The sequence below is a fragment of the Micromys minutus genome (genome assembly GCF_963924665.1).
Source record: "Micromys minutus genome assembly, chromosome: 32".
Lineage (NCBI taxonomy): Eukaryota > Metazoa > Chordata > Mammalia > Rodentia > Muridae > Micromys > Micromys minutus.
This window is the reverse complement of record NC_137967.1, coordinates 18,081,629-18,108,353: the sequence shown is the minus strand read 5'-3', so window position 1 is coordinate 18,108,353 and position 26,725 is coordinate 18,081,629. Positions and strand designations below refer to the sequence as shown.

Genomic DNA, 26,725 nt, shown 5'->3' with positions numbered 1-26,725 from the left:
TTGCAGGTCTGTGTGAGGGAGAAATGCGTGCAAAGCCTTTGGCGCAGTGCCCGGCACGTGGTATAAAGATGCAGGAAATGTCCCTTTGTTTGTGGTACACTTCCAGGTAATGACTCAGTCCAAGGTGTGGTCCAGGGAATGGATGGCTGGGGTGGGACAGAGGCTGCTCAGTGATGAGGCAGAAAGAGGATGTGACACTATGTAACAAAAAAATAGGTCATCGCAGGCCAGTCAGGTGTGCAGCAGGATGCACAGGCTGGGGTGGAGGGGAGTGTGGGATGCATGCCTGCCTTATCCACTTACTCCCTCAGAGTCTTTACTCAAGAACAAGCAGAAACTGGGTAGATGAGATGGCTCTGTGCTTACCAGACAAGTATGTTAACTCTGAGTTCAATGCCATATAGAGAGAGAACTGACTCCACAAAGTTGCCCTCTGGTCTCCTCACATGCACTGTGCACACGTGGCCAAATACAACACACACACACACACACACACACACACACACACACACCCCTTCCTTAAATTAAAAAAAAAATTCTTAGAAGAGCAGAAATTAAGTCACTGGAGAGAAGAAAAATAAGTCACAATGATACACTACTAAGTACCCAACAGATAAACAACAAGGAGTCTGACAACAGCAAGGACTGGTGAGGAGGAAGTAGGGATACTCAGGCAGCATTGGTGACAATGTATCCACTTTAGGGAAGAGGTTCCAAAGAGAAAACAATATAGCAGGCAGAAAAAAGATGCTCACTGTAGGGGCTGGAGAGATGCTTCACTGGGTGCTCTTCTAGAGAACCTGAGCTCAATCTCCAGCACCCACAAGGTGGCTGATAATCTGTTAAATCACTGTGTCTATGGTAACCTCATCAGGATTATGGGATGCAATGTTCAGATGGTATCTACCAAAGCAGAACCTATTCATAACCATGGCCAGAAATTCTACCTCAGGGGCGATCCCGGTGCAAAAAATATGTTCACACGCAAAACAAGTACACAAGTACATTCATAGCAGCTTCAAATGGAGACAACTCAAAACACCCACCCAGCACATCAATTAGTAGTGTATCCCCAAATCGTGATGATACTCGGCAATAAAAACACATCAATTTCAGACAAACACAACATGGAAGAACCTCACAGCATAGCAGTGAGCAAATTAAGACATGACACAAGATATATGAAAAATAAAAATATATTGTACCAGCCAGCTGTGGTCGGGAGGCAGACAAGTGGATCTGAGTTTTTGGCCAGCCTGGTATACATTGGGAGTCCAGGTTAGCCAGCGCTACATAGTAAGAAAGAGCAGAAAAGCAGCTGGTATGAGCCTCCTGGAGAGATGGCTTGCTCTCCGCCGCCTCCCCCCCCAGCATGGGTTACACACGAGATTTATATTGCATGTAGTATCTTCCAGACTTTTATGAGTGTTGTATTTTATGACACACGTTACTCGGTGATATGGTAGTTCTCTGTCATTGTTGCTTTTGAGGCAGGAGACCAAGTTGGACTCAAACTTGCTGTGTTTAAGGATGGCCTTGAACTTCTGATCCTCCTGCTTTTTCCTCCAAGCTCTGAGGGTTAAGAGGCATGTGCTGTGCTGGACCTAGTAGTGCTAGTGAACAGGCCGCATCTCTCTCTCCACTCAATATCCTCTGGGCTTCTCCAGCTAATCCCAACCGCTCAGTCACAGCTGTCTGGTCACTCTGGCCACTCTGGGGTATCAGAAAAGCAGGGTGTCTTCTAGAACCCCACCTAGAAGCCCCCAAGGTCTTCAGTTCAGCCCAGCTACATAGAGGTTTCAGTTGCAGCCAAGCTCCATGTGCACTAGGGCCACCTCAGTCACCTTATGTTATTGTTCCAAGGGCTCACATCTGTCTCTTATAGTTCTCAACTCCCCATACAGAAGGTGGAGGCAGGTACAGACCAAATGACAGTGCAGGTGGCATTCTGCCCCCTACACACACACACACACACACACACACACACACACACACACACACACACACACACACAGATTATTCTGGGGAACTCCTCATTCAAGGGCCAGCCCTCAGCTCTGTTCTTTGTGGAGTGATGGGCCACTATCCTTAAGCCCCAACAGGGTCCTATCTCAGTGGTAAGATCCTGTCTGCATTCTGCCCCCCAAAATCCTGATCCCGGACTTTTGAAGCTCTCGATTTGTCTTCATGGTTCTGGTATAAGCCACTTCTCGGGATCCAGTAGACCTCTTTGGTACCCAAAACTCTCTGACAAGCCCAGGAGGGATCCACAGAGCATGCACCATGAAAGGTTTCAGGTGTGTCAGGGCAGCATCTGAGGCTTGAATAGAGCCAGACCTGGGGCTAAAGAGAGTAGCAGCTTCCGCCTCCAGGTACACTTAAAACTCACAGGGAAGAGAGCCTTAAAGCTAAACTGTGGTAAGAAAGCCTAAGGGTGTGGGGGCGCACACTTTTAAACCCAGAGCTCTGGAGCCAGAGGCAGTCAGACCTCGGAGGTCAGCCTGGTCCACACTGTGTTTCAGGGTCACCTAGTGAAACCCAGTTCCCAACAGACTAACAGATAAAATGCTCTTCTGGGCCAGACAGGACAGGCTACTTAAGCAAGCTTCACCTCAGTGGTCCAGCCTGCCTGCAACTGCTCACCCTTCAGGGCACTCCCTTCACTGAGCCCATACAGGGCAGCTTAGTATCAGATCACCTAATAGAACTTTGCTCTGAGACAGTGAAAGCAGGTTCTGAGGACATACAGAGGCCGGTGGGACCCGCCTCCACTCCTGGACAGAACTCACCCCCTACATCTACCATCTCATCCATGTCGGCCAACCATTAGGGGTCCAGGAAGGGCACTTAGGCATGGGCAGGAACACTTCTCGACCCAGGAAAGGGCAGGCCTTGGAATCTCTACCCACCCACCCCCATCTCTCTAGGGCCTAAGGATGGAAGACTTGATTTTGTGTGAGAAACACTTTTGAACCTTTGTTTTTGGAGGGGAGGAGGTGCCACACGTTCCCTTTAAGCCTCATAGGGGCAAGTAGTGCTTTAGCTTTGGACCCTGAAAGCCAGGTCAGAGAGGGAGGGTTGGGAGCCCCCGGGGGGGGGGGGGATTGCAGTCAGAGAACCCCTGGCTGACTCTTCTTTCCAGTTTCCCATTCCAGGGGGAATCTCACAACTCAGGCAACCATGGACACTACACTCAAGTGCACGCCCCCCCCCCCCACAAACAATTGAAAAAGGCTGGAGAACCGGCTCAGTGGTTAAGATCGCTGGCTGCACTTCCAGAGGACCCAGCACCCTCATAGCGGGTTGAGTGCCTCCAACTCTAGTTCCAGGGCATCTAACCACCCCCTCTCCGGCCTCCTTGGATGCCAGAACACATGTGGTGCATGGGAGCACATGCAAGCAGAACCCGTGCACCCCTCCACGAACACACAGGATTCTACAAAGCACGTGCGAACAGGCTGGGAGTCGATGACACCGAGGCCTTATTTCCTTTGATGGTTAAGAAAAACAAGGCCCAAGGAACGGAGATTCCTGTGGCAGATGAGCATCTTGCTCTTCTCTAGCCCTTCCCCCTTGCCAATCAACAGAAAGTACCGGAGAGCCGTGATGCTCACCTATGCCCTTTCCAGGGCAGTTTTATTGGCGCAGTTTGTGAGACATCTTCCCATCAGCCCAAGTCCTCGCCTTCCCTTCACGAGAAAGTGGCTGGTTCTGGTACTAGCTCTGTACCCAACAGCTGCCCTTGAACTGATGTGGCCACAAGCCCACATGTCTGGGTTGAAGGGTCCAAGGTCTAGTTCCAGGGAGCAGGGGAAGGTGATGAGAGTTGGATATCTGTGTGCCGCAGGCAGAGCCCTGGTTGGTTAGATGAATGGGCAAGGTATGTGAGGCCCATGGGCACCCCAGCTCCAGAGCCCACTGCTGTGGCTGAAACCCACATGGGGACAGTAAATCTGAGATCCTGAGAAAGTAGCCCTTAGGCTAAAGTGTGTGGGGTCAGACAGTATCAGACACGAAGTGCAGGGGGCTATGCCTCCCTACTTCGGGGCTCTGAGAACCTGGGCCCCCAAGGTTGAGGGAATCCACCTGGGAATGGGGAATTTGGGATGGAAGCAGCTGGAAGTGGTTTATGCCTCAGAGATCACATCATAGGAAAGCCATCATGGAACCTGAAGTCCTGATGAGGTCCTGATGTGGTCCTGGAGCTGCTGACTGTCTTTCTGGTGGCCCGGAGACTTGGAGGTGGGGTCAATCCTGCCAGATCCAGGATCAAGAGGCCTCTGTCCCACGCCGTCCCCCTTCCTCCTCCATCAGCAACAGGCGGCGCCGGCCAGCCTCATAGTCAGCCTCGTCCACACTGACCAGCAAGCGGACAGCCTCTCGGCCCACGGCCTCCCGCAGGGCCTCAGTCAGGAACACGCCCCGAAGGGCCTGCAGCAGGGCGCCACTCAGATAGTCACCCCAGAAGGCGTCCAGATAGGAGAGCTCTGAGAATTTGATGTCACACACCACAGAGCCCAGGTCCCTTGACCGCAGCACAGCAGTGGCTTGTCCAAACACATCCAGCTGCCGGGCCAATGCCTGAGGTCTCCGAGATGCCACACCTTGCTCCAAGGCTGGCCCATGCTCACAGTACTCTGCCCGAACCCGGAGCCGGATGTCTGCAGGAGAAGAAGGGGCTCATCAGCAGGAACCACACTTCCCCTCCCATGCCCTGCCCCCTTCCCACAGCCACACCAAGGAAGTCCTGATACCTCCTCCTCCCCGCTACTTCTGACATACAGCATCCCTCCAATCTCAGCTCCTTGCTGCTCCCTGAATCACAAGGCAGGCTCCTCCACCCAGTTCAACACCACCTCTCAGCACGGAGGGTTCTTCTCTCCCCAGTTCCCAGTGAGTCCCCAGATCAGACTCTTCAGCCAATCACTGCTCTCACTCCCGGGCAGCTCCTCCAGCTCCCCAGCCCCAGCCTGGTTTCCCCCAAGGTCTTGTCATCCTCTAGCCTACTCCAGCAGTGGCATCTTGAGTTCCCCAGATAGCAACACCCTGAAGGACTTTGCGAGTCGCTCAGGCACACACGCTAGGCATACGGAGGTAGGTATTTGTGTCTGTGAATGAACCAATACATAAGCCAAGGGACCTGGTTTTCGGCAGAGAATCTCAGATCAAACACAGCCCATCCTCCTACAAGTTTCAGGGAGCAAGGGGCCTTAGCAAAGCCCAAGAGACCTGGCTCTGCTGAGGGTACAGTATTCTAAGATGACAGGGCTGCTGAGGGCTACCGGGTCACCCAAGGAAGAGAATGAAGCCCACACATGGCCAACTGCAAAGGGAAAGAGATCCCTGAGTTTATCATGTATCAGGAAGAAACCATCAAGACTGGCAGGCACCACCATCAGACTGGCAGGCACCACCATCAGACTGGCAGACATCACCATCAGTTCCTACTCTCCCTTAAACACTTTAAGGTACGTTCCTGTCGTTTAACCTCTACCTGCATTTGCCCAAAGGAGGTAGCAGTTCTGCCCAGGGGACAAGGATAGTCCTCTAAGAGTCAGTGCAAGCATGGGTTTGGGCTTGTCACTTCTCTACTGGGGCACGGTTGTGCCAGGTTCAGCTATGTGTAGGGACTGTAGCACCAACAACTGCCAAACATCCCGGACTCCAAGTGTGCAAGTCACAGAGCTCAAGCCACAAACAAACCCTGTGAGGCAGGCCCCTATAGCACTCCATTTACAGACTCGAAGTGTAGTCCAAGGTCACACAGCCTGGCAGAGCCTCCTGGACCCAGACAGCAGAAGCCCTGGACAAATCAGAGCCTTTGTAAACACGGGTCCCCACCTAGACCAGGGCGGAGCCCGTCTGAAGGTCTAGAGGGACCAGAAAGCACTGAGCCAGCGAGGACAGACCTAGGGCATGCCCCAGACCTGAAGTCAAGGGCCACCTTCAACCCAAAAGAAAATGGAGGCCCTGGGAAGAAAGGTCTACGGAAGTGGGCGCTCGCCACCTGTCGCAGCCGTCCAGCAGAGAGCAAAAAGCACAAGGCAAGTCCTCAGAACCCCAGATGACTTCTTACCACACTCACTTCCTGCTCCTCCCGCAAAGCCTTCCTCTTTCTACCTTGAGGGGAACCCCATCTTGTCCACTAGAGCCCAAAAAACTCAGGGCAGAGGGGTCAGCCTCAGCACCCAGGGCTGCTTGTAGACTCAGCTACCTTCATCTTAAAGGCCAGATAAGCCCTCTGGGTCCCCATCCTTGCCTCCCGAAAGCCTCTGACCACACCTTCCCAACAGAGAGTGGGGACCACGGGAGGAGGGAAATCAGAAGCTGCCCAAGGCCAGACAGGGCTGGACAGAGGCAGAGCCAGAGGCAGCTGGCGGGGTCCACACACCTGAAAGTGAGTCTCAGCTCTGCCACACTCTAGCTTTGGGGCCTTGGGCATGTGACCTCACCTCTGTGAGCCTGTTTTCCCATCTGAAAAACACAAACAAAAGGTCCCTGCTCATGGTAGTCACGAGAGTTAAATGGGAGAGTGCTGAGCTCAGGGGCTCACAGCACACGGAAGGCCACAGAATCAGGAACTGTGATTTCGAAACCCACCTCTCTCCCCACGTGACCCCCTACTCTGGCCCTTGCCTCTCCACTGGGTCCCTAAGTCAATCTCCTCCTTCATTAATTCTCCTAACCACTGCCCTGCCTTTCTACGCTCGGCCTTCCCCTCACACCCTCACAGAATGATCTACCTACCTCCTCTGCCTGGAACAAACCTAACTCACCCAGCAAAGCACTGTGAAGGCACCCAGATGCTGCCCAGCCAGGCCCGTCCCTGACCCTCAGCACACAGATGACTGAGCCAGCACGCCAAGCACCGGCCCGCTCAGAGTGCTCGGTTGTGGGAAGGGTATGTCACAGATAGGCAGGGGGCAAGCTGCCCCCCCATTAGCGCTCTCCTCCCAGTCCACACCCACCCCTGGGTGCTTTTCCTATCTCACCCCAACTAATCCTAAGGGTCCCTCCCTTCCTTGCTGCCATTTACAAATGAGGAAACCTTCTAGCACACAGTCCACCTCTGACCTGGAAACAGATCACAGGAAAGAGAAGGACAAGAGACTCTAACAACGAGCCCCGCCCACCACAGTTCCGTCCTGGTCCTGAATCACTCTGGGCCAGCATGAACTTGTGTGGATTCTAATCTGGCTGCCGGGATGCAGGCACCTTGCCCTCTAAGCCCTTTGATCACGTCCACAGCTTTACGAGGCGATGCTGAGCCTCCTTTCTGTGGATGAGGAAACTGAGGCCCAGAGGTTGAATCACCAAGCTAGACCATTCCAGAATGGTCTACCTGAGGTGCCCGGCTCTGTTCAGAGCCGAAGCTCCCGCCTGCCCTGCCCAACCCTGCCCACTGCCTCTCACACAGCATTTATAAACACGTAATTACAAGGCACTCTAAGGCGGGGGGGGGGGGGGGGGACTTTAATTTAGAGTTCCACTCTAAGAAATGGCACTTGAAGTGAAGTGTGAGGAGCACACTGGATGAGCCATGAAGACCAGAGAAGCAGGCAGGGTGGTAGCTAAGGGCAGTCGCCGGTGAGGTGACAGTGCAGCCAGAAGGGCACTGGCAACAGGGAGGTCTGGTCTCACCTAACAGCAAAGCACCCTGCTGTAGACATCTGGAGGTAACCACACCTCTCCATAGCTCAGTGGTCTCCGGTGCCGGGGCCCCAAGCATGACTGACGTGAGGACAAGGCCTCCCGACTTGGGGTGACCACCACAGCTGCTGGGCGACAGTGGTCAGAGCAAGGAGAAGGCAGTTGGGACACTCAGGCAGCAAGAAGGGCGGCCCTGGCTCAGGCTGCCTATACTCTGCTTTGGTAGAGCTGGGGACCTGTAGCTACCCAAGAGGCCCTGCCTTCCTAAAAAGGGAAGCTGTGTGTGCCTTCTATACACATGGATCTGAGCACCGCCTTGTTCCCATCTCACTTTGGGGGCAGAAAAATTGCGGAAGTGAGAGGGGCTTCTCAAGTGGACACCAAGTTGATGGAGGGAGCAGGTTCCAACTGGAGTCTCGGAGAGTCCTGGGATGAACCTCCCTTGACATTCCTGGGTGGGCATGCCGAGGACAAAGACGATCTAGACTCTCACAGCACTCAAGTTCCCAGCCCAAGTGGCCTCCGTGGAAATATATGCCACAGTAAGGGCTAGCCTGCAGTAAAGGCCCACCTGAGGTCAACAGTGGGCTCCCGCTCTACTGCCTGACTCTGTTCCAGCCTCGCCTTTTCCTTACTCCATCACCTGAACTAGGCAAGAGAGGCAGCCATCAAGCCACAGAGAGAGGTTGGTGGCCACCGCCTCCTGAGGAAGGAACCACTGTGACCCAGGAAAAGAGCCTGAAAACTTCAATCAGCCGAGTGCTGACAAATGCTTGCAAGCCTAACATGTAGGAGGTGAGGCAGGAAGGTTGTCACAAGTTCAAGTCCAGCCTGAGACATAGTGTGCTATCCTGTCTAAAAACCTTTTTCAAAGGACATTTTTCAAAGAGCATGTCCATGAAATAAGTAGTAAGACAACCAGATGACTACAAGACAACAGGGCGCACAAAGATGATGTCACTCACTGCGGACTGGTGGTTACCGGGTCTGGGGGTTACTGGGTCATGCCTTCTGCTCTAGCAAAGCTGTAGCCTGGGCACAACATGCTTGGAGGAAGGCTCAAGCTCAAGTCCAGCCTTGGCTATGTACCAAGTTCTAGGCCCCTTTGGGCCACAGGAGACACTGTCTCAAAAAAGGCCCCTCCCATCCCCCTCTGCACACACAAAACGATGTGGAGCCATCCGATAATTCCAGCGCTCAGGAGGCAGAGGCAGGAGGATCACCATAAGTCTAAGACCAATTTAGTCTACAGAGCAAATTTCAGGCTAGCCAGAGCTCCACAGCAAGACTTGCCTGACCACCCCTTAGCAATTTCTCCCATCGCTCCAGAGACCACCCGGGCACTTGTGAACTCAGGCTTTTTGCTCCTGTGGGCTCTAGTTGAGGTGCTTCCTGCCCCATCTGAAACCTCTGACGTGGCTTTCCTCCCACCAGAAACAGCTCACCGAGAATAGAGGCCCCTACAGGCTCTCTGTAGACACAGAACAAGTCTGTTTCCTGCCCAAGCTCTGGTACTAGGAACTTCCTCCCCTTACCCTTAAACACACTGACACAATGGCGAACTGGTACCAGCCCTGCTTCAATAGTTGTCTTGAGAATTAGAGGCCAGTAACATGCCCGGCACTGACCACTGGATGGCCTTGAGGTGTGTGGACTCGGGCCTGCATCCAACCTAGGGCCCCCAACTACCATTCTCACACCTTCAAGGACCTAGTAGTTTAGATCTGTCTCTCAAATGGGGTCAAACATTTTGGGTTTCTAGAAGCAAGAGTAGCCCTGTCCTTCCTTCGTCAGACCAGAAAGGATCACCGCCTTGTTAAAGGAAGTCATCCCTACTTTTCTGAAGGGAAAATTAGGGCCCAAGTAGGGAGAACCTAGGCCAGCCACACCCTGCCGGGTGACTCAGCAGTCAGACTGGCAGTTCATGGTCCTTCAAGTACCAGCCACGCCTTGATTGACAGCCTCCAGGCCTCAGGGAAGACACTGGAAGCCTGGATGCTCCACAGTTTGCCCAGGCCCCCAGGGCAGTGACTCCCTAACTTACCCAGCCAGCCAGATGCTTGGTAATTGCCTGACTCCCAGCACCAGGCACCCACCTGCTCAGCCAGCAGCAGCGCCTTGTGGGGACATGGGCTGGCTAAGCTGCTGTGCTCGGGGCAGTACCCAGCACAGGTATCTGCCATCTCATCTCTGAAGCAGGGCAACGCCCACTGCCTGGGAGGCCACAGGCAATGGGAGTGGCGGGTGTATGCAAACAGGGGAAGAGGAGGCACCCCAAGGCCTAGGTGTATCCTATGGAGTCAGAAGAGCCCAGCACCTCCTTCTACCACATCTCTGTCTCCTAACCTCCAGCTTCTAGGAGCCCCTCCCCCGTGCCAGATGCTTGTCATACCACTTCGGGCATCACTTGGTGTGACACCTCCATCAGGCCCACCTGGCTTGGTGCCAGCTGAGATCATATGATGCCCTGGTACTGTGAGTTATTTACTTCACATACTATCATGTAAATTCCTGGGGACCAGGGACTTCCCTACCTGGTCTCGCTTGCTTCCTCGATGCCTACAGTGCCTGATAAAAAGATACTCAAAAAAAATTAAGGAAATGGTAAGTGGACCACTTAGGAGCTCTGCAGCCCCAGAACACTGTCCGGACCTCCAAGGGCCCACCTGCCATACCTCCCCGTCTCCATTGGCAAAGCCTTTGCTTCTAGCATGTGACCCCACTGGACACTCTACATAGCTGTCATGTGGGGACCTCCTGCCCAACTCCTCTGCAGCACCCCAACACCCACTGGCTCTGTGTCATGTCAGCCTGGCTACCATGTCCCTTATCCAAGTTCCCACAGCCTAGACACTCTGAGTCCCTTTTGTGTCCCCAGGTCAATCTGGCTCAGGGACAGAAGGACCAGAGATGACTGTCAGACCCCATCCCCCAGCCCACCCCTAGAACACAGTGGACTATTTCACGGGCAAAGACTGGTCGCCGGCGACAAGGATGGTGGTTACATGTCTACATAATTTAACACTAGGGAGGCTGAGGCAAGAGGATTCTGAGGTCAAGGCCAGCTTTGGGACTATACATTAACCCTAACCCTAACCCTGAGTATCAGGCAAGCCTGAGTCACATAATAAAAACCTATATCAACACACACACACACACACACACACACACACACACACACACACACACACACGAAGAAAGAAACTAGAAGCATGAACAGACCCACTCCCCAGCTATGTCGCAGCTGCCCAGGCTCTGGCTTCGGTCCGACTGCCCCCTGCCCAGGCCTTGGCAGTACCTATTATGGTCTCAGCAATCTCAGCGCTAATGGACTGCCACCTGACTGCCAGGTCAATTCTACAGCGATAGGGCTTCCCCATGACAGACCTCACCCGGCCAGGCACTGCTCCAAGCAGATTTAATGGTTGACAGACAGCCGCTCTCTAGGCAGGGCCACTGGTATCTTACTGTACAGATGCGGACCATGACCCCCACCCCGTCACCTGCCCGAGGCCAAAGCTGAAGGCCAGAGAGAGGTGGTGACGGCTCGCCTTTAAATCCCAGCAGGTGGAACAGTAAATCCAAGGCCAGTCTGGACTGCTACAAAGTGAGTTCCAGAACAGGCCACTGATACAAAGTGAGACCCTTTCTTGAAGAAACAGAAACAGAAAAAGAACAAAAGCCAAGGCTAAGACCTAACTGGACAGCCTGACCTGGGGTTCTTGCTTCTCTTCCCACCACACTCTGCTGTATCAGCAAAGGCTGCACAAGTGGCTCGTGTGTGTGTGTGTGTGTGTGTGTGTGTGTGTGTGTGTGTGTGTGAGACCTGATTCTCCAAGTGGTGCAGAGTGCTTACCTACCCACTATGCCACACGGCCAAATGTGGTGTGGCTCACTCTCCAGCACCTACGTCCACCATGGGCACTTTCCAGCATTCTCAAAGCCCTCGCGTACTTACCACAGGTCACCTTGCCTTCTGAGGAGGGCCTGCCCAGCTCCTGGTGCTGCTGCGAGGCTGTGACGCCCGCTCTCCGCCGCTGCCGGGCACCGCTGCCAGGGCGGCCCCGACTCCGACGCTGCCGCTTGGTTGGTGGGGAGCCTAGAAGACAAGGATGCAGCGGCTCAGGACCAAGAAGGAAGAATGCCAAGGTGGGGTGCTTAGGAGAAGGAGGTCTTAGTGCAGGGAGCTTTGGGGGGCTTCTAAAAGAGGAGTGCCGCTTACTTTATCTATAAGGGTGACTATGCATATACCCCCACTCAGTGCACACCCTTGCAGGTCTGACTCTAGAGAACGCCGATGCGTTCACTACAGGAGGCAGGCTTGACAACTGTCGGCTGGTATCACCACAACCAGGTTACGTGGCACACACCTGCAATTTCTGCCCGTGGTGTACAGGCAAGAAGATAAGGAGTTCAAGGCCAGACTAGCTCTAAGAGATCCTGCCTTAACTCTACCCCTAAAAGGGAGACTAAGGATATAGGTCAGTGGTAGATTATCTAACATGGTTCAATCTCAGTGCCCCTGCCCCCTCTCCCTCTGTCTTATACACACACACTCACATGCACACTGGCTCTGTGGGTAAAGGTACTTACTACCAGGCCTAAGGACCTACATTGGATCTCTGGGACCTAAGGTAGCCATGTATACACAAACCAGCTGTTTGCTTTATTTTTTTAAAAAGATAAAATCAACAAAGTAAGAATGCAACAGTCTATCAAGGAGGAATAATATCCCTGGTAAATGGTTGAGCCCAGTAACAAAAAGCAGGAGCCAGGCACAGTCCCATGTGCCTGCACTCTTTACACTCGGGAGGCAAAGGGGAGAAGCTAGCAATTCCAGGTCAGGCTGCTCTACACAGCAACCTTGCCTCAGAACCGAATACATTAGAGCCTTGGAGACAGAATAAACGCATACAGTTCGCAACACTTTGCCCTAGAGAGGCAAGCTGAACTCTCCTGACTTTTGCTACTTTTGCTGGCTTTTCCTTTTCTGCCTATGTAACTGTTTTACACACTTCAAAACACAAAGTGAAGGGAAGGGAAGGATTAAAAAAAAAGTCTGTGCGCACATGATTGGTAACACCAGCATTCTGATAAGGAAGTAGGGCTTCTATGGTTCTCAACCATCAGATGGCAAACAACCCTTTCCCAGGGATCACCTAAGACCATCTGAAAACACAGACTCCACATTACCATTCATAACAGCAGCAAAATTACAGCTACAAAGTTGCAATTTTTATGGTCAAAGCAAGAGGAAGTTTGAGAACCATTGCCTTAGAACATTGTGACTCGGTTAGCTGTTAGCAAAGAACAAGAACAAATACATACCACTGGCTGCTGCACATCTTTCAGCTTAGCATTCGAGGCAGAGGCAGGTGGATGTCTGTGAGTTCAAGGCCAGTGAGTTTCAGGCAAGCCAGAGCTACCTAGTAAGACCCTTACTAGGTTCTTATACACACACACACACACACACACACACACAGACACACACACACACACACACACACACACACACACACACCAGCAGGAAGATTTTAAAGGACAGCAGAGCTGGAAAAAAAGAAAACCTGTAACAAAAATACAGTTTGCAACGGAGCAGGAGAGGAAATCAAAGCACTCCAGAACACCCCTTACTACTGTGTCACTGCTGTTGTAACACACAGGAAGGAAATCTATCTCAGAATCAACGGCCAAGACTCTCACTATAACAGAAAACAGTCAGCAGCTAGTCTGCACATAGCTCATGAGGCAAACCTGAGTTCAGTTCCCAGCATGCCCACGTGAGGTGGTTCACAACCAAGAGTAACTCCAGCTCTTGGGAGTGTTGGGGAGGGGATCTGACACCTTGTGGATTCCCTGGGATGAGCACTTAAGTGTATAAACCCCAAACATACACATACTTAAGAGTCAACTTAAAAACCTCAACCTCGTGAGTGCCCAAGGGACTGTAGGCCTGAGCCATCAAACCCAGCTCATGAGAATTTTCTCTGAAAGGCAGGCATCTGATTTTCTGTCCAGCCAAGAGAAACTGGTGTCCTACACACCAGCGTCGGATATTTGGTGTCTAAGTATCGAGGTCTCGAACTTCTAACCAGGCTCTTGACAAGCAGATGACTTTGGGGGTGATCATGCAACGTGAGTCCGGGACACCCTGGGACATCTTACTTCAAGCACAAAGAGTGAGGCGCACATGTCCGAAGGACAGAGCCCAAGCAATCCAAACCTCGGGAAGAATGACTAATTGACTATTACAAAGTAAACAGTAACTCTACAGTGATACTGGGAAGTAAAGAGGGAGGGGAGAGAGGCTGTTGAGAACTCCACCTACCAGATAGAGAGCAAAGGGGTGGGGGTGGGGTGAGTCACACCTGTAGTCCCAGCACTTGGGAGGCTGAGACAGGTGGATCTCATGGGTTTCAGACCAGCCAGGGCTACTTGGTAATACTCTGCTGTTAGATTTGAAAGGAAAAAAAAAAGGAGCCACAGAACAGCTCAACTGTAGAGCTCTGGCCTCAGATTCCCTAGTTGAGGTCTGAGGGCACAGCTTGGTGAAAGAAGACCTTGCTGAGCCCTAAATTTAATGTCTAGTACCACAAAAAACAGAAAAATAATAACTAAAACCAACAGCAACAAAAATCACATTTTAAAAACCACTCTTTGTTCCAGCCTCGTGGCGCAAGCCAGATCCCAGCTACTAGACAGGCTGAAGCAAGAGGATACAGGCAACTGAGAGCCTGTTTTATGTTAATTCGTGTGTGTGTGTGTGTGTGTGTGTGTGTGTGTGTGTATCACAGAAACAAATGTGTTACAAACATTAATATGGTGAATTAGCCAGGCAGGGCTTACAAAATGATGTTAAATCCTCTGGAGAAAGAACTGAGCCCAAAGCACGCTGGAAAGCAGTCTCTATTACACCTACTAACCACAGCAGGAAAGTTACTACCCAAGCATGTGAAGCAGGCACAGAGGCCCTGCTGGAATTCGATGCTGGTGAGGCAGAGAAAATGGGGTTCCCCAGGGCAAGCTGGCTAGCTGGACTAGCCTTATTAAAAAGCTCCAAGTTCGGCCAGAGACCCTGTTTTAGTAAACAGAGCTAATGAGGAAGATACCCGGTGTCATACATGAACACAGGTGAATGTGGACTTACACACACACACACATGTAAGTACACCACATACCAATATACACACCCCAAAGAAGGCTCTACCCCATGTGTAAATCTGGCCAATGTGACCATAAGTGGCTGACAGCACTTCCCTATTCATAGTGGAGATTTGAACACAGGCACAGTGCTCATGGTAGATAACTGGACGGGTGCTGGGGGCTGGGGGTGGTAGACAGGTGACAGGTCACAACCAGAAACAGTCAGAACATTGCACACACTAATCAGCCGTGTAAGGTGGAAAAAGAAACAAGAGGACTACAGGCTGGGGAGGAGGCCTGCGTGCGCAGCCGTGGTTTGGTGGTATAGAGGCAATCAGCTCAGTGTACAGAGAGGGAGGAAGGTGGGTCTGTCTGTCAAGAAACAAGTGTCTACTCTACAGAGGTTACAGAAATAAAAAATACTGGTTGCCAGTGGTACAGGGGCTCACATCTCTTAATTCCAATACTGAACAGGGGCTACGTTGGGGAATTATTCCTAAGTCAATGGTTTTCAATGTTCCTAATGCTGAGACCCTTTAATATGGTTCCTCATGCTATGGTGACCCCCAACCAGAGAATTATTTCCGTTGCTACTTCATAACTGTGATTTTGCGGCCGCTATGAATCCTAATGTAAATGTCTGTGTGGTCACTGTCACCTCTATGAAGGGATCTCGATTCACAGGCTGAGAACCACTGCTCTATTAGAGGTGACTCTGAGGAACAAAGTGAGTTCCAGGCCAGCATGGGCTACAAAATAAGACTCCATCTCAAAATAATAAAAAAATAACTATTTTTAAACGGCATACACAACAAACAATATAAACAGACTCCGAAACCTCACGGATCTTAAGAGGCCTGAAAGTGAACCAGGAAGAGGTCAGAGAACCAATATCCGTTTTCTTAGGTGTGATAATGGTCTTCACAGGGTGCAGAAAAAAATCTTATTCTCAAATTATGCTGACTAATTCAGGGGCAGATAGAATGACATTTGTAATTTACTACAAAAGGGCTCAATGAAAACCTCAGAATTACACACACACACACACACACACACACACAGCATACTTCCCAGAATGTTAGCCATCCCTGAATCCAAGTGAGGATGTTCTCTGTACTGTCATTTTTGTTTTAAAACAAGCTTTATTTATTTTTATCTTGTATATGGGTGTTTTGTCTGCATGCCTGTCTTCATACCAGAAGAGGGAATTGGATCCCATACAGGTATAGACAGTTGTGAGCTGCCATGTAGGTGCTGGGAATTGAACCCTTGACCGCTAGAAGAACAATCAGTACTGAGCCATCTCTCCGGCCTCTTGGTACTACCTTTTCACTTCTCTGGACATTTGAAATTTTACATAATTAAAAATCAGGGATGTGTGTGTGTGTGCACACACTGACTAAAATACAATAATTTAACAAACTGAAGGCATTCACCATAAAATATACCTCGGCAATAAATCCAGCCACAACTGCGGGGTCACAGACCGTAACATGATGCTATCTGAGTGAGTCCCTGTGACACAACCCTGTTGCTTCAGGACACACGCTTCTTCTTCCTCCAGTGGCAATAATAAACACGGACATTTCCTTGATGGACCAGGACTCAGGAGGTTAGTCAAAGTATGGACTCACCTGTGTCGCACTGACTCTGAGAACTGGAAGAGCTGCTCTCCTGTCGCTGACGCCGGCCACTGTCCTCCGTCCTCTTGGAAGAAGAGCTGGAACTGCCATAGCTGTATCGATCGGGGGACACTGGGGAAAGAGAAAAGAAGCGTTCGCAGTTTCCGGACCTCCCAGCCCAGCAACCTAGAACAATGCCTGGACCACAGGCTGCCTGACCCATGTGCACAGCTCCAGCTGCCAAGATTACTCTTTCGGTAGCTCAGGTCCCCGCAATAATCCTTGCCTGCGTCTCTACTTCACTCTGGAGCCCCAGGATATATAAAATCAGACAGCCTATCTGGTGTCCGTCTGATTACACAAATCCCACCGGCTCATTATGGGGCAGGAAAGCTCATAATCCCCCCCCCCCACACCCCCAACTTCTGCACCCTCTCAAGAAAGAGCCTAACAGCCTACCTACAGACAGGCTCCTGGTATCCTGACCCCTCCCAGCTCCTCCCTTTTTACCCAAGAATCAAGGGCCTCAACCCTGGAGACAGGCCAGGCAGGGTCGAATCCTTGCTGCATATGTTTCCTGTGTGTGACACATTTTCATGCGCCCCCTCCCCCAGCCCCATTTCAAATGCCATCTCCTTAGTTACTCTATCCCTCTCAGTCTAGGATCACATCTAAAGCTAAGTTCCTTGTTTACTATTAGTTGACTCCTCCACTAACGCCAAGTTTCACGGAATTGACACTTGGATGCAATTCCTCTGTGGCCTCACATGCAGCAAGGTACTCAGCATCTCTGAACCTGTCGTTTTCCCTGGAAGGGGAGGGGGGAGAAGGGTGGACTGGCAGGTGACAGTTCACATGAAAAGTTTACCTCTGCCTGGCATCAAAAGTTCCACCAATAGTGACCACACAATCATTACTGATATGGCCGAACCCCACAAGCTCACTCCTACCTAAGCCATGCCCTCTCAAAATAGGGGAGACTGGAATCCTTATCAGGGCACTACAAGGGTCCAGGGGAAGTAAGGTGTTCTTCAACCTCTTATTCAAACCCTACCTGGCCGGCGCCGCTTGCGCGCCAGATGTGGCAGCAGGTCGTGACGGGCTAGCACACGCAGGAGTTGGCTCAGCAGCCGCAGGTTGCTCTCGTCGCACTGCCCGCGGCGTTCCAGCTCCAGAAGCAGCTCCAGGCCGCTGCGGGCGCGGGCCAGGCCGCCGGGGGCGCCGGGGGCCTCATCCAGCAGGAAGGCCAGGAGCTCCAGTTCGCACTCGGTCAGCTGCCCGCCCACTACCTCGAACATACGGCGAAGCGACAGCATGCCGTAGTAATCCAAACACTCATCCTCCTCCCAGCTCGGGGCCGGGGTCGACCCGGACAACGCCATTCCCAGGGGAGGGGTGCGGAACAAGCTCAGAACCAGGGCCTAGAACCCACACGGCGGGGAGGAGGTCGTGGTCAGCGACACAGTGGCTCAGAGACCACAGAGGCCAGCGCGTGGGCCCCGCGAGGTGTCTCCGGGCACAGTCGCCCCCACACCCTCAACTGTCTCAGCCTCTCTCCCTCCCACGGACAGGAATGGTATCGCCCGAGATCCCATAGTAACAGGTCGAGACGCTAGACCCCCACGGGTCCACCGACCAGTCGGGAGGGCCAAGCCTAGATGCCCCTCGCTGGGTAGTACGTTCCGAACTTGCGACCGACTGACCTGGGCGATCAGCTCGAATGAGCGACATGGCCCACTGCAGGGCACCTTGTCCACTGCCCGGTGACTTTGGGTGGCAAATGTCCGGACGTAGCCCTTGGGTCTGTCCACTAGTACCTTCCAGCTAGTTCCAACATCCCACCCAAGTGATACCTTTCAAAAGTGACCCTCGGGCCCCCTGCAAGAGGGACCGACCAAGACAACCCTGAGCGCCACACAGGTGGTACTGTGTGAACCCGACCCCTCTCCCTGGAAGGGCGATCGGTCCTGCCCTCACCCCAGCACCCAAGTGGTTCCAGCAACCCTCCACCAGTCGCCTTTAGGCCAGTCTGATCCTCACCAGATTCCAGCGTCCGATGACTTCTGGGCGACGGCCGCAGCCACTTGTTTTGGATCTTTCTGGCACCTTCTTTATTATTACGCCTGCGTCACCTCGCTCCTCCTCTCTCGCCCAACTCGCGCAGGTGCGACCGCCACGCCCCTACAGCGCAAGCGCAGAATGAGACCTCCAAGCCCCACCCCTTCCAGAACTCCTGATCCGCCCCTAACCCGAGCGTCAGGAGTCGCCCGTGCTGCGCTTGCGCAAGAGCAAAGCCTCGTAGTGACTTGCTCTTGATGGTAGTTTAAAGCTCGCTGTGTGTCTGTCCCCTGAATCCCATGACATGACCTGTTGGAATTATTCATCCCACAGACTACATCTTCCTCCTGATCACGACCTAAATACCCACATGACTAGTGTGCCACTAGCTGCCAGCGCAAAGTAAACCAGTCACGAGAGTCCCGACTCTCAGGAGCGCTCAATGCTCTTAATCAGGAATTGTAATACTGTATGCCCCGTTCTTATGTGGCAATCAGGAACCTACAACTCAACTCTGCTGTCTCATATTTCATATGGAAGTTCTTCCTCATACAGCTCCCCAGCCCCAAAGTATAAATTCTCAGGTCGCAAGCAGCAGAATGATGCCTCTTCCCAAATCGCAATAGACCTCTACACCTCTGTGTGCACATTCCGAAGACGTCCTTCAGCACCTCCTACCATAGACACCCACGGTTAGAACAGCCTTTCTACAATCGCTTCTGTGCCCTCTCGAGTCTCAGAGTCACCCAGATGTTCCCCTAACCTCCCTGAGAGCCATCCTGTCAGAGAAGTGGAGGCTAGGGGTGTCTTTATGTCCCCTACACGGGGCCTTGAGCGTGACAGTCGCTCCTCCTCCCCACTTAGGTGACTCAAGGTCAGGGTCAGCACGTGCCCTGACCACAAGTCTCTTCTAGGACTGGTTTCCACCCCCGGAATTGTCTCCCTGAGGGGCGGGAGACCTGTGCGGGAGGCTCTGGCTCAATACTGGCTGTTTCCCTTTTCTAGGCCTTAGTTTTTCCACCTGTGAAACGGGTGGCAGTGGAGTCCACGGTATGGGCCCTCTGTGTGAATATTATTAAATCAGACAAATAATGAGAGGAAGAGAATGCCACTTATAAACGGAAAAGCTTCCGTGTCTGGATGGGTAACAGTGAGTACTGCGGTATATCAGGCCCCGAGCCGACCACTTTTTACATGTATGATAAAATCCAGTGCCTTCAACAGCCTTGCAGGAGGCTGTGATTCCAGCCCACTTTGCGAATAAGTTAAAAACTGAGGCGGCCCAGGAAAAGTCTCTCAAGTGTGCGTCTGGCTTTTTTAGTTACGCTGTCAGAGACGCTCAGCCTCTTCTGCCACGAGATAATAACACATGCCAAAGTCTCGCGCCGCCAAGTTCATTTACGTGACCTCGCTCTGTAAGGGTGCACACTTTCTCCGCTGAATTTTCAAACAGCAGGAAAGGAGCGGCCCCGGAGAACTGCGCAGGCGCCTCTCCCGGCCCTGGACACCGCCTCCAGGGCCGTGGTGTCTGCGTGGAGAAACTCGCGGAGCCCCGCCTGAGTCTCAACACGCAGGCGCGAGGGCGCGTGCCCCGCGCTACCGGCTCTGATTGGCTGCCTCGTCTGAGAGCACCGCCCAATGGGAGGCGTGGATAGTGGAGGGTCCCACACTCCTGGAGCGGAGGGTCTGTGTCAAGAGCGGCAGGGGCTGCTTGGAGGTGAGAGAGATGGGTGAGGGCGCCGCAGGGCGGGCGGGGAAGAGAGCGCTGGGTGTAGGAGAGAGTGGAGGGAGAGGGAAAGGCACGCTAAGGGTCGGAGAGCCCTTGGGGCCTGCGCTTGGGGCTGGAGCACAGCGGGATGATCGACAGCTCCTTCCTGTGTGCCCTAGAGGCGTCGGTGGAGCCCCTGCTGTGTGCTGGACTCTGCTTGAGCTCGCTTGCACACCCTACCCCTGCAGGGGGCTCTCACGCCGCAGAGCGGAGGAATCTGGTAGGAGGAAAAAGCTGTGTAGCGGGAAAGTTGAACTTTCAGGTCCCCGGTGGAGGTGCTTAGATAGATCTACTTTCTGTATACAGAAGTATTCGCAAAATTCCACCTACCCCCTGACACAGTGTAGGATTGGGGGAGTGGGGGCTGAGAATGCCGGTGGAAAAGTGTCCGTTTCGGGATGGCTGTGCTACTTTGTAGAAAGTCAGTGTTATTAGGATTGTGTTCCTGTTAAATGAGTTTTGGAAGGATGATGTTGGATGAGGTTCAGTGAAGACATGGATTGGGTCCTCTGCACCATGTTTTTCTGTGTGTGATCTCATCCATACTTTGTAAAGTTTGTGCATCCACTCCTTACCTGCCAGAAGCTGTATATCATGTTCTGATCCAACCCCGGGGAGTTCTGTCTTGTTCGTGAGGCTGTTACCAAGGCAGAATGCTACTCCCCAGTCCCCAGCCCACTGGATATTTTCTAGGAAAGTCCTTTAGGGAATCGTTCAGACTTACTGAGGAACCAGGTGTGGGTCACATAGTTCCAATGCCAGCACTGGGGAGGCAGAAGCTGGTAGATTTCTGTGAGTTTGAGGCCAGTCTGCTCTACGTGTAGTGATCTAGACAGACCAGGGCTACATAATGCGATGCTTCAAAACAAAACCCACTTAATGGGATATTTGGAATTGGTAGATAAAGGAAAGTTTGGTTCCTGACCATTTAGCAAGTCATTTATCCACAGATTGTTCATTGGTCACCAACTAAAAACAGGGCCTTGTCCTAGGCTGTGTGTTGTGGAAATGCACAGAACGGGAGAGCTGGGTGGGTAGATGTGGGATCCCTTCTGTAGTTAGTCAATGAATGAGTCTGTGGACCTACTGTGTGCTGGGCATCTTTCTCGGCACTTGGAAACACCTCGGAGGTAAAGAAGCAAAGATGGCTGCGCTCTAGGAGCAGTACACCAGCAGCATGTCTGCCAGGGCTACCAGCTAAAGTCCGTATGCTCCTGGCAGAAGCAGAAGTAAAGAGGTAAAGAAGGTGGCCATTGGCACTTGGGAGGCAGAGGAAACGAGACTGAGAACCAGACTTTCTTGTGTACTTACTGAGGTCAAGGCCGGCCACTGTGCATGAACTCTGCCCCCAAAACAGAACCAGCAGGGCTGTGGTGACGCACAACCTTAACCCCAGCCCTTGGGAGGCAGAGGCAGGTAGGTCTCTGTGAGTTCAAGGCCAGCCCCATCTACAGAGCTGAGTTCCAGGACAGCCAGGGCCACCCAGAGAAAATCTGTCTCAAACATCAACAGCAAAAAAACGGGCCGTCTTGCTGGCCCGGTAGGTAAATGTATATGCCACGCAGTCCTGACAATCCTCCGAACCCACATACCATTGGGAGGAAAGAATGAGCCATTAACTCCATAAAGTTGTCCTCGGTGTGCTACATGTATGACTTGAACTCATGCACACAGGCACAGTAACATAAGCAAAAAAAAAAAAAAAAAGATCGGTGGGGGGCCTTTAAGGGAGCTCAGTGGACAAAGGCAAACTGGTACTGAGCCTGATGACCTGAGTTTGACCCCAGAACCGTCATGGTGGGAGGAGAACCAGATCCTGCAAGTTGCTGTCTTAACCTCCATACACGTGCTCCCCCCCCATAAGAAAGGTGATAAATCTCCTTAAACTGTAGGGCTTGGAGCAGAAGACTGAAGGTGGGTTCGTGGAACAGTCTGTAGGCTCCTGTTGTGTGAAAGGGGTTGGATTAGGTTGAGACCAGACATAGGACACAGACTGGCAGATTGGAGGTTTTGTATCATATGTGTGCTGAGTGTGGTAGTGCACACATACAGTCCCACTGCTGGGGAGACTGAGGCAGGATCACTCTACAGCCGTCCTCTGTTACATAGTGAGCTAGAGGCCAGCCTAGGTTGCATACAGACCCAAGGATTGGTGTTGGTTAGCCAACTGCCATAGGCCTGCGGTCAGTCGGACTTGAGTTCCTTTTCACAGATGAGAAAACTGATCTCAAGAGAGAGGAAGTAAAGGGGGAGAGCTCAGATTCAAGCTGAGGGAAGTCCAGTTCCCAGTGTTCCCTTAAATGCTTTGTTGTGGGAAAACTGGAGAGGAGGAAAGGTGTTGCAGAAGAACCTGTATGGTAAAGGCTGAGGGGCCAGAGAGAGAGAGAGAGAGAGAGAGAGAGAGAGAGAGAGAGAGAGAGAGAGAGAGAGAGAGAGAGAGCGCTCGAGCGCTTGCGTGCGTATGTGTGTGTTCTGGGCCTCTGAGAGAGGGCAGAATTAGAGGCCAGGAGGCAGGTGTCCATACTCTCTTGCAGATAACCTGACTAGAGTGGCTATGACAGGCTCAGAGACATGGGACCATAAAAGGCTTTGGCACAAACCTTGAACTAAGATTTGATTGACAGACTGGTGAGTAATGGAATAAGCCAGAGAGCACCTGAGACATCCCACACTCCTTGGGTTCCTGGTGTGCCACTGGCTTCTGCCCTTTTTTCTCCAGGCACTGCCTTCCCCATAATGGCAGAGATGGTGGCAGAGGCGGCTGAGATACCAACCCAATCACCAGGAACAGTGGAAATTTCAACCGCTGTGACAGGAGAGCTGGCAGAGGTGGCCACGGCAGTGACTGAGATGACCTCTGGGGAGGCCCTTGCCTCATCCCTCTTCTTCCAACATCACCAGTTCATGTGCTCCGAGTGTGGCAGCCTCTACAACACCCTGGAGGAAGTCCTCTCCCACCAGGAACAGCACCTGCTCACCCTGTCAGAGGAGGACACGCTGACCATCCAGGACACAGGCCTGGAGCCTGAGCTGGTGCCTAGCACTGGGGAGGGACCTTTCCAGTGTGGCGAATGTAGCCAGCTCATCCTCTCTCCCAGTGAGCTCCTAGCCCACCAGGATGCCCACCTGCAGGAGTCTGCGAGCCAGATCCAGTACCAGTGTGGAGATTGCCAGGAGCTCTTCCCATCACCTGAGCTATGGGTAGCTCATCGCAAGACGCAGCACCTTTCCAGTGCAGCAGACGAGCCCCCACCTCCTTTGCCTCCCCCGACGCCCCCACCCCCACCACCAGAAGTCAAGATGGAGCCCTATGAGTGCCCGGAGTGTTCCACCCTCTGTGCCACCCCTGAGGAGTTCTTGGAGCATCAGGGCACCCACTTTGACTCCCTGGAGAAAGAAGAGCGCAATGGGTTAGAAGAGGAGGAGGAGGAAGAGGAGGAGGAAGAGGAAGAGGAGGACGAGGAGGACGATGATGAAGAAGAAACTGATGAGGAGGACACATCAACAGAGCTCACTGCTGATGACACCAGAGGTGACAAGTCCACGGCTGACCCAGCTCAGACCTGTGGAGATTGTTCCCAGCACTGCACCTCTTCAGGGGCACGTCGCAAACACCGAAGGGCGTCTCCTGGCCCAGCGTCAGCCACCCACCCCTTCCACTGCAGCCAGTGTCAGCGCAGCTTCAGCTCAGCCAACCGGCTGGTGGCTCATGGCCGGGCCCACGTGGGTGGTACCCACGAGTGTACCACCTGCTCCAAGGTCTTCAAGAAGGCAGCGTCTCTGGAGCAGCACCAGCGGCTGCACCGTGGGGAGGCCCGCTATCTCTGTGTGGACTGTGGCCGTGGCTTTGGCACTGAGCTCACCCTGGTGGCCCATCGGCGGGCACACACTGCCAACCCCCTGCATCGCTGTCGCTGTGGCAAGACCTTCAGCAACATGACCAAGTTCCTGTACCACCGACGAACTCACACTGGGAAAAGTGGAACCCCAACCAGGGCAGCAAATGTCTCCCCGGCTCCAGCTGAGCCCACACCCCCGCCCCCTCCCCCACCCGCCCAGCTCCCCTGTCCACAGTGCCCCAAGTCCTTTGCTTCGGCCTCTAGGCTCTCCAGGCACCGGCGTGCAGTGCATGGTCCCCCTGAACGCCGACACAGGTGTGGGGTCTGTGGCAAGGGCTTCAAGAAGCTCGTCCATGTGCGCAACCACCTGCGGACCCACACAGGCGAGAGACCCTTCCAGTGTCACTCCTGCGGCAAGACCTTTGCTTCTTTAGCCAACCTCAGCCGCCACCAGCTGACCCACACAGGAGTGCGTCCCTACCAGTGCCTGGACTGTGGCAAGCGCTTTACACAGAGCTCCAACCTGCAGCAGCACCGGCGGCTACACCTTCGGCCTGTGGCCTTTGCTCGCGCCCCTCGCCTTCCCATCACTGGTCTCTACAACAAGAGCCCCTACTACTGTGGGACCTGCGGCCGCTGGTTCCGCGCCATGGCAGGCCTCCGGCTGCATCAGAGGGTCCATGCGCGAGCCAGGAGTTTGACGCTGCAGCCTCCCAGATCACCCTCTCCGGTCCCACCTGCACCCCCTGAACCTCAGCAGACTATCATGTGCACAGAGCTTGGGGAGACCATCGCCATCATCGAGACGTCCCAGCCGCTGGCACTCGAGGACACACTGCAGCTGTGCCAGGCAGCACTGGGGGCCAGTGAAGCGAGCGGACTGTTGCAGTTGGACACAGCCTTTGTGTGACAGAGCAAGAGCAATGGTAAAAAGGGTTCGGTTATAATCTGGGCACCTCAGGGGAGAAGAGCCCCCCCCTGGCAAGCTAATCTGGCACCCACACGTCAGGGTCCACCCTGCTGGCCTCTTCTTACTGCTGACTCCTCAGGGTTTCTCCTCTCACCTTTCCCTGCCCAAGGTGAAACTGAAGCTCTGAGAAGTGATGTGATCTCTCAGCCCCTACAGCTGTGCTGCACAACAGGGTTTGCCAAAGCTCTTTGCACAGTACCACGGTGCTCAGCAACAGCAGGTAACCTTTACTGAGCACCAACCACACACCAGACCTGTGCCAGACACTCGCATATACCTCTTCAGATCTTCTGTTTGTAACTCCCCACCCCCACCCCTCCAGGACTTGGGTTGCCTGGGACTTAGCTCTGCCTGGTATAGGAAGACACTTAGTCTCACGGGGCCTGCTTCATTTCAGTCCTGACAGAATGAAAAGAAATCTGTAGGTCACCCCAGTACTCAGCCTGGGTAACATTGAAGGCCCAGGAATGAACCAGCCACAGCTCCGCACTCAGGCATGCTCAGCCCAGCAGGGGCAGCCAACTGAAGTACAGACATCTTTCCCTGTACAGATTGCTGCCTGTGGCTCATTCAGCCCGGTGTCCAAAGCTTCCCTCACACGCCATGGTGCCGCAGGCTAAAGGAGAGTCAGGACTGATTCCCGGGGCTGAGGTGGGATGTGCAGGGACAGTGGGACTGAGAAGGGACTTCCTAGTGGTGCCAGTTCCTAAAGTGAAAGTAGGAAAACATCCTTTTAGGCAGGCCATCCAGTTACAACTGCAGTACACACTGGCCCCTGACAGTATCAGGCAGGACACTTAATGCCCCTTAGGCCTGAGATGGACCTGTGTACTGTCCTGGTTGTACGAGTACAGATACAGCACAGAGAACTCTGGTGTTCTGAGTAAGACCTGACCCCTCAGTGACCCCAGAGAACACTCGGCCCATGCTCATCCGGCTTCGTAACTGGTTTGAGCAAAAAGGATGGGCTCAGTCCTGCAGAGCAGAAAGGTACCCTGGGGTTGATGTAAGCATCTAGCAAGGCCCAGAATCTTGGACTCCTCTCAAGGATATGTTCCAAAATTACTTTTTCTGCATCAGAATCCATCAGGAGGACCCAAAGTTGCTCCCTCCCAGGACCCCTCCCTTTCTAGAGCATCCTACCCACTCACTGCTTGGCACCACGGAGAGATAGCATTTCCTTCCGCCCATGGCCCGCCATCTGGCTTCAGCATATTTTAAAGTCAAGGGAAAGAGCCAGGCAGAGTGGCACAAGCCTGTAATCGCGATGTTTGGGGTCCTAAGGCAAGATAATCTCGAGTCCCAGACAAGCCAGAGCTATACTGGAATACCAGCTAAAACCAGAGGCAGACAGAGAAAGGGAGAGAACAAAAACTAAATTCTCAACCTCCACCTTCCCAAAGTAGCCACTTCCCAGCACCCCTAAGAGAGGGAAGCAAGTGGGTACCATGCTTCAGATAGGGCACCTCAAGCCTTGGCACTCTGCCTATCCACATACATACCCATCTCCCATCAGTCTGAGAGACTCGTCGTCCAGTCTCACTGGTCACCCAGGATGCTTATCCTTTCCTTCATCCACAGGTAGTCTGTGGTAGACAAGTGTTAACTGGTACAGTGTCCCCTGCCTGAGTGGGACTCATCCCAGACCCTGAGCCCTCACCTCTGGAAACAGGCA

At 53.0% G+C, this 26,725-nt stretch overlaps 2 protein-coding genes across 3 annotated transcripts; one reads left to right on the top strand and one right to left on the bottom strand.

The window, feature by feature from the left end:
- Window positions 1–1,225: 1,225 nt before the first annotated feature.
- Window positions 1,226–18,562, bottom strand: DEDD2 (death effector domain containing 2). Its single transcript, XM_080908556.1, has 5 exons — window positions 18,456–18,562; window positions 17,470–17,836; window positions 16,428–16,547; window positions 11,609–11,749; window positions 1,226–4,661 (listed from the first exon to the last, which is right to left on the bottom strand). The coding sequence occupies exons 2-5, from the start codon at window positions 17,795–17,797 to the stop codon at window positions 4,270–4,272; spliced, it is 981 nt and encodes a 326-aa protein (XP_080764682.1). The 5' UTR covers window positions 17,798–17,836; window positions 18,456–18,562; the 3' UTR covers window positions 1,226–4,269.
- A 1,549-nt stretch (window positions 18,563–20,111) lies between these two features.
- ZNF526 (zinc finger protein 526) lies at window positions 20,112–26,623 on the top strand (the record flags this gene model as incomplete). 2 transcript variants are annotated; one of them, XM_080908488.1, is made up of 3 exons in its annotated part: window positions 20,151–20,190; window positions 22,776–22,869; window positions 22,961–26,623. In XM_080908488.1, one exon carries the CDS (start codon window positions 22,978–22,980, stop codon window positions 24,988–24,990), a length of 2,013 nt encoding a protein of 670 aa, XP_080764614.1. In that variant the 3' UTR covers window positions 24,991–26,623. The 2 variants fall into 2 exon arrangements, with proteins under 2 accessions (XP_080764613.1, XP_080764614.1); XM_080908487.1 differs by lacking the exon at window positions 22,776–22,869 and having other exon boundaries at window positions 20,112–20,190.
- Window positions 26,624–26,725: the final 102 nt, after the last annotated feature.

Bases quoted from the DNA above. Each gene is read 5' to 3' on its own strand.
- DEDD2 (XM_080908556.1), bottom strand. From the start codon at position 17,797: ATGGCGTTGTCCGGGTCGACCCCGGCCCCGAGCTGGGAGGAGGATGAG. The intron at 16,548-17,469 runs GTAGGGTTTGAA...CTCTTTCCCCAG, and splicing joins GCGCAAGCGGCGCCGGCCAG to TGTCCCCCGATCGATACAGC. The intron at 11,750-16,427 runs GTGAGTCCATAC...CTTGTCTTCTAG, and splicing joins TCAGAGTCAGTGCGACACAG to GCTCCCCACCAACCAAGCGG.